The sequence below is a fragment of the Hyla sarda genome, chromosome 1, assembly GCF_029499605.1.
Source record: "Hyla sarda isolate aHylSar1 chromosome 1, aHylSar1.hap1, whole genome shotgun sequence".
Lineage (NCBI taxonomy): Eukaryota > Metazoa > Chordata > Amphibia > Anura > Hylidae > Hyla > Hyla sarda.
In genome coordinates this window covers 193,597,263-193,604,832 of record NC_079189.1, presented here as the reverse complement: position 1 = coordinate 193,604,832, position 7,570 = coordinate 193,597,263, and the positions used below count along the sequence as shown (strand labels likewise).

Below are 7,570 nucleotides of genomic sequence, written 5' to 3'. Positions count from 1 at the left end.
TCAACACAGAATGTTGGAAGGCATTCAGAGTCTCCTGCAATTGGAAGCAATTTCTTGGGTTCCACAGCTGGAGCAAGGTCAGGGTCATTATTTTTCCCTGTTCATGGTACCAAAGCCAAACGGCTCATTCCGCACAACAATAAACTTGAAGCCTCCAAACAAGTTTATTCTATACAAGAAATTCAAAATGGAATCCTTGAAATCAACAATTCAATGATTGCAGCGGGGGCTTATTTCCACATCCCCATTCATGTGGATTTTCAGAAATATCTCAGATTTCCCATTTGTCACAATGGGGAGATCCTGCATTTTAAAATTTGTAGTTCTTCCATTCAGGTTTGCATCTGCCCCCAGACTCTTCACGAAATTGATGGTCGAAGTAGTGGCATTTCTGAGGTTACAGAACATTGTAATAATTCTATCTCAGCAGAATCAAGGGATCTTCTCAGAGTTCATCAAAATCAGGTGATTTCTTGCTTACAGAATCTAGGTTGGATAATCAATCTAGAGAAATCGGATTTGATTTCCAGCCACAGGAAGATATTTCTGGGCTTAATCCTGGATTCAAGGAAGATGTCCATTTTCCTTCCAAAAGAAAAGATAATATCAATTCGAGAGAAATTTTCAAAGGAAAAGATTGGTGTCCGTGAGGGAAGCAATGTCGGTGTTAGGGTCTATGACATCCACCATCCCATCCGTACAATGGGCGCAATTTCACTCAAGGCTACTACAAGCTCAGACCTTAGTGGTCTGGGACAAAACACAGTTTTCTTTAGAGAAGAAATTTCACCTATCCCCCCAAGGTAGGAAGATCCCTAAATTGGTGGCTGAAGGAGTCAAATCTGAAGAAAGGAGTTGTTTGGTATCCAGATCCGTTGATCATTACAACAGATGCAAGTGCCTGGGGTTGGGGAGCCCTCATAAATCTGAATTTTTTTTCAAGGTCAATGGCCTCCACACCTGGTAAAAGAGTTGAGGGCAATCTGGGAGGGAAGCCCTACAGGCAGCCAAACATCTTCTGTCCAACCAAGATGTAAGAGTGTATTCAGACAATTCTACTGCAGTGGCGTTCATAAGACATCAAGGAGGCACAAAAAACCTAGCTCTGCAAGCGATTTCCTCAAGAACATTTGTCTGGGCAGAAAAAAAACCTATCCTCTATCACTGCAGTTCATCTGAAAGGCTCTTGCAATCTAGTAGCAGATTTTCTGAGTCGGAGAGTTCTGGACCCAGGGCAATGGTCTCTCAATCCTCTTGTCTTCCAGTTACTAATAAACAGATGGGGGATGATTTGTACAGATCTTTTTGCTTCCCGAACAAATGAAAGGTAGAGAGATTCTTCTCCCTGGACCCGGGAGATCGCCCGGAAGCAGTGGATGCATTAGCTCAACCTTGGAACTTTCCACTAGCATATGCCTTCCCTCCAATCCCTCTTATTGCAAGAACTCCAGCAAAGATCAGGGACAGCAATCAGTAATATTTGTAGCCCCCTTTTGGCCAATGAGGGGTTGGTTTTGTCTCCTGAAGAGCCTTGCAAGAGATGACCCATTTCATCTTCCATTGAGGGACGATTATCTTCTCCAGGGCCCAGTATGTCATCAAGGCATCCAAAATTTACAGCTCACGGCATGGATCCTGAGGAGCTTCTCTTAGAACAAAGGCGACTATCTAAGAAGGTAAAAGTCTACATCCAAAATCTATTTAAAAATCTGGAGGAAGTTTATGGACTGGATTGCTCCAAAATAAATTTATATTTCTAAACCTGATATACCCTGTATTCTTGATTTTCTACAGGAAGGATTTGAGAAGGGCCTTTCGGTAAGTACCCTTAAGGTCCAGGGGACAGCCTTGGGTGCAGTGATTGATCAACAAATTGTGGATCACCGTTGGATAAAGCGGTTTTTCAGGGCGCTATCTACAATCAAACCTAAAATTCCAGTTCTCACTCCATCATGGAATCTAAATTGGATACTGTCAGCATTAACTAGCTCTCTATTTCAACCTCTGGATGAAGTTTCTCTAAAATATCTGACTTTCAAAACCACCTTCTTAATTGCAATTACTACAGCTCGTAGAGTGGGAGAAATTCAGGCTCTGTCCATAAAGGAACCTGATGACAGAGTGACTCTGAGGTTAGACCCTGCTTTTTTGCCAAAGGTAGTTTCCACAGGACCCAGGAAATTGTACTTCCATCTTTTTGTCACTACCCTAAAAATGAGCAAGAAAAGACATAATAATACCTTGGATGTCAGGAGATGTCTTCTTAAATATCTGGAAGTATCCAACCCTTGGAGGAAGGATGACAATTTGCTTCTACAATTTCAGGGTCTAAACAAGGTCAAAAAAGCCTCCAAGAGCTCCATTGCTAGATGGCTTAAATTAGTTATCTCGGAAGCTTATTCTTCAAGAGGGAAACAAGTCCCAAAAGGATTAAAGGCCCATTCTACTAGGGCCATGTCTGCTTCTTGGGCAGAAAGATCTGCTGCCTCCATTGACTAGATTTGCAAGGCTGCCACCTGGTGCAGCTCTCATACATTTTTCAGACATTATAGAGTTGACTTATCAGATTCTCAAGCCCTTTCCTTTGGTAGAAAGGTGTTACTATTGTCCCTCCCTATTTATTTATTTGGTATTTCTCTGGTGGACTGTCATGGTAAACGATTAATAAAGAGAATTATGACTTGCCGATAATTCAGTTTTTTTTGAGTCCACCATGACAGCCCCTTAATTTCCTCCCTTATATTTTATTATATTATGTTGTGTATTCTTTTGCATATCCTGTCCCTATGGGTAATTTGAAATACACTAAGGAGGAGTGGGAGGAAAGGGGCTTTTAACCTCTCTGTTTCCTGTTCCTATTAGGTCCTAGGGGACCATCTCTCCGATGGCTGTCATGGTGTACTCAAAAAAAAACAAATTATCAGTAAGTCATAATTCTGACTTTTTGGCCAGTATTGATAAATGGTGGTAAATGCGCAACATCAGGTAGGGGAATGCATTCCACTTCTTTTATATTTGTTTCATGGGGGTCAAGGCCAAATCCTGCAGCGTGTCCTGAGCCGTATTCAGCTGGGCAGGCTTCTTTAGAATTTTCTCTGGGATTATATCCTCTGTGCTGGATCTGGGACCCCGGAACAGTGAGCGGATTTATGGAATGGACAAGAGTCACATGACAGGTTTATAGAGCCGGAGGAACCTCGCTGTGATGGTGAGAGGCCGTACAGAGCACCACAGCGACATTACTGAGAAAAAGTGATGATCCTCTGTCATATTAAGAGAGGGGTCCACAGCCTTGGAAGGGTCTTCCCTCCAATGGGAAAACAATCAGCATGATCATTCTTAACCCCTTAAGGACCCAGGGTTTTTTCGTTTTTGCATTTTCATTTTTTCCTCCTCTTTTAAAAAATCATATCTTTTTGCACCTAAAAATCCGTATGATGGCTTATTTTTTGCGCCACCAATGCTACTTTGTAATGACGTCAGTCATTTTACGCAAAAATCTACGGCAAAACGGAAAAAATCAGCAGGATCATTCTTAACCCCTTAAGGACGTAGCCCTTTTTCACCTTAAGGACTGAGCCCTTTTTCGCAATTCTGACCACCGTCACTTTACGAATTAACGCGAAAACGCTTTTACCAAATATTCTGATTCTGAGACAGTTTTTTTGTGACATATTCTACTTTATTTTGGTGGTAAATTTTCAGCGTTAATTGCATCCTTTTTTGATGAAAAATCCCCAAATTTCATGAAAATTTTGAAAATTTTGCATTTTTCTAACTTTGAAGCTCTCTAATTGTAAGGAAAATGGATATTCCAAATAAATTTTATTTTTCTTCACAAACACAATATGTCCACTTTATGTTGGCATCATAAAATGGACATATTTTTGCTTTTTGAAAAAATTAGAGGGCTTCAAAGTAGAGCAGCAATTTTCAAAAATGTCATGAAAACTGCTAAATCTGAAGGAACAGATGTTACAGAACTACAACTCCCAGCATGCCTGGGCAGTCAAGGCATGCTGAGAGTTGTAGTTTGGCAACATCTGGAGGGCTACTGTTTGGGCACCACTGTAACAGTGGTCTCCAAACTGTGACCCTCCAGATGTTGCAAAACTACAACTCCCAGCATGCCCAGACAGCCTTTGGCTGTCTGGGCATGCTGGGAGTTGCAGTTTGGCCCCCCTAGTGGTTGCCACAGTAAAGATCGATTTACTTTCACTTTCAATTCCCCCCCCCCCCCCCCACTGTCGATTCCCTACCTGATCAGGATCCAGCAGGCTCCAGCGAAGATCCCAGGTCCCCAGGCATCTTCTCCTGCAGGTATGGCCTCCATCTTCTTCCCAGAGCCCCTCGAAATCCAGGGGCGGGCAGAACTGTCCTGCGCTGCCATTGGTCAGAACTCCGTTCTGAGTAATGGCAGGGGATAGGAGTAGATCGCAGCTTCGCGACCTCACTCCTATCCTTTAGGCTGATCGGGGCTGTTGCTGACAACTCCGATCAGCCCTATTTTCCGGGTGATCGGGTCACCAGAGACCCGATCAGCCCGGAATTGGAGAAAATTGCATGTCTGAATTGACATGCGATTTTCTCCGATCGCCGACATGGGGGGGGTCTCAGGACCCCCCTGGGCGATGTGCCAGGGTGCCTGCTGAATGATTTCAGCAGGCATCCGGCTCCCGTCCCCAACCGGCTAGCGGTGGGGACCGGATTTCCCACGGGTGTATGGATACGCCCTCGGTCCTTAAGGACTCGGAATGCAGGGCGTATCCATACGCCCTGTGTTCTGAAGAGGTTAAACTGTCCCTAATCCCCCCTCCCCATCTGTCCCTGACTCTATCCCTGTCTTCATTTGTACCCAAAACGGCCTATAAATACCATTTTTTCATCCCCTGTGGCTGCTCAAATTGCTGCCGTGAGCTATGGAGGGAGGGAGGGGGCATGACCAGCCAAGTGCGACGCCACCTGATGCTTGCCGGGGCGCACTTCCGCCCTTCTTCAGGATTATTATAAAATATATAATCTGAATGATGTGATGCTGACCACTATTCTCAGTTAGGTCTCGCAATGTTAAAATTTTCAAAAAAGAAAAATAAGGGAACCTTTAAAAATCCACTTTTATTTCATCTTCATAAAAACTTTTGGTTCAGTACATATACAAAAATAGAAAAATATTAAACTATTGACCACCACCAGTGTAATGAATCCTCTTATCTTCAATGGTGCTGCGATCACCGTCTTCTGTTCACTTTCACAAAGTCTCTGTTAGATGATGATGTTCAAACCCTTGTTGTTTCAGTTCTGATAACTAGTCCTTCTTCCAGATTTATGGACCAATTCACATTGATAGTTGTTGTAAATGCGTTTTTCCAGATTTGTAGTAGTTGTGCGTCTTTTATAATCACATAAATACATGTATACACGGGGCTTTTATCTTTCTTTGTCCATGAATACTTTTCCAGATTTATATTGATAATGCTTCTTTCTTTTATAGTCACATAGATGCATGTATACACGGTGCTTTTATTTTCCTTTATCCATAATTAAATACCTCCAATGATGCTATTCGATAGTTTTTAATATATGTCCCGATATTGGTGGAGGGATTTTATTTGTTTTACTCACACTGATTCACTTGTATACATACGTTAATTAAATAGTGTGCATTTTTTTTGTTTTTCCGCTGGGCTGGATGAATATCCTCAACCCCTTCCCGCTATAGGAAGTATGCATACGTCCAATTATCCGACACGTTCGAGCAATTGGACGTATGCATACGTCATAGCGATCTCCGGCACTGCCGTGGGCAGCGCAGGAGAACGGCAACGGGACCTGGCTGTCAATCACAGCTGGAGTCTTGCCACAGCTGCCGAAGCCACGATCGCGCCAGTCCCGGCAGCATTAACCCCATAGATGCCGTGATCAATCCTGATCACGGCATCTATGGTGTTGACAGGGGGAGCGCTCTCCCCCTGTTCTCCAACGGCGGCACCGCGATACAGTCATGGGTCGCTGTTGGTTGCTATGGCAGCAGGAGGTCAAATCATGACCACCTGTATGCCTGCTACAGAAGCCTGTGAGATCCATCCAGAGGCTGGATCGCACAGACTGTAGTGTCTGCAGCTCATCAGGTTATACTGTGCTGCAGTACAAATGTATTGCAGCATAGTATAACCTGTAAAAAGTGTAAAAAATAAAATAAAAAGTTCTTCAATAAAAGTATGCAGTGTAAAAATAAATGCCCCTTTTCCAATAAATGCCCTGTATTACCACCAAAAAAGATCAAAAACACAAATCTTATACATTATAGGTATTGCCACGTCCGTAATGATGTGTACTATAAAACTCTAATGTAAATGATCCCGCATGGTGAACGCCGTAAAAGGTAGCACAAAAATGATACCAATAAAAAGTACAGCTCATCCCGCAAAAAAATAAGCCCTTACTCAATGGCGTCGGACGAAAAATAAAAAAGTTACGGCTGTTGGAAAATGAATGGCAGAAAAAGAATTTTGCTCAGAAAAGGAAAAATAACATAGAAAGCAATATAAAATGGGTATCGCCATAATCGTACTGACCCACAGAATAAATACATGTAAGTACAATATGTCAAGAAAAAAAAAAACTATCTCAGAATCGTTCTACTCAGAAAAAGCATTCTAAATTTATTACCATTTAAAGAGATACATGTCAAAAAAAAAAAAAAAAAAAAGAGCCTGGTCATAGAGGTAACAAATGGGTTGGTCCTTAAGGGGTTAATGTACGTGAGGGCATTCACCTTGTTTCACCGCCTGGTATTGTTCACACTATGGCTGGCCGTAAAAACGCCAATTTTCCCCGTGTCCAGATGTTAGCTGCAAGTCAATGCCATATTCACTTGGCATTTTTCAGTTTGGTGTTTTTTTAATCCTTTTGGCGTTTTTTTAAACAATTTCGGGCTCAGAGGCTGGATTTTCAAAACGTCCGACAAAACCTAGTTTGGCGTTTCTTGCCCTGAAATCGTGGCGTTTTCCTCCAATAGAAGTCTATATGAGAGCAAAAACACCAAGAAAAATGTCACGTTGGTTTTAAATTTTGCGTTTTTGCAAGTGATTTTTATTCTTTCTTGGACTTTAGCCATCCACAAAAGTGATGGAGATACCTATTTTGTTAAAATTTCATAGGGTACCATTAAAAAGAAAAAAGAAAGATACAGTAGTGATGGAAAAAATTGTATCTAACGAAATTTTATCTTTTATATTACGAAATGTTTATTAATTTTTAACCCCTTAACGACGCAGGGCGTATATTTACGTCCTGCGCCGGCTCCCACGATATGGAGCGGGATCGCGCCGCGATCCCGCATCATATCGCGTCGGTCCCGGCGCTCATCAACGGCCGGGACCCGCGGCTAATACCATGCCGGATGTGCGGTATTAACCCTTTAGAAGTGGCGGTCAAAGCTGACCGCCGCTTCTAAAGTGAAAGTGACCCGGCTGCTTAGTCGGGCTGTTCGGGACCGCCGCGGTGAAATCGCGGCGTCCCGAACAGCTGACAGGACACCGGGAGGGCCCTTACCTGCCTCCTCGGTGTC

The 7,570-nt window shown here is 42.9% G+C and overlaps 1 protein-coding gene across 1 annotated transcript; it reads left to right on the top strand.

The window, feature by feature from the left end:
- Window positions 1-1,059: 1,059 nt before the first annotated feature.
- On the top strand, window positions 1,060-3,731 carry LOC130362238 (uncharacterized). The gene is made up of 2 exons (XM_056566394.1): window positions 1,060-1,676; window positions 1,795-3,731. The coding sequence occupies exons 1-2, from the start codon at window positions 1,593-1,595 to the stop codon at window positions 2,497-2,499; spliced, it is 789 nt and encodes a 262-aa protein (XP_056422369.1). The 5' UTR covers window positions 1,060-1,592; the 3' UTR covers window positions 2,500-3,731.
- The last annotated feature ends 3,839 nt before the right edge of the window (window positions 3,732-7,570 follow it).

Excerpts from the sequence above, each read along its gene's own strand:
- LOC130362238 (XM_056566394.1), top strand. The coding sequence starts at position 1,593 with ATGTCATCAAGGCATCCAAAATTTACAGCTCACGGCATGGATCCTGAG. Across the intron at positions 1,677-1,794 it reads AAAGGCGACTATCTAAGAAG|GAAGGATTTGAGAAGGGCCT; the intron begins GTAAAAGTCTAC and ends GATTTTCTACAG.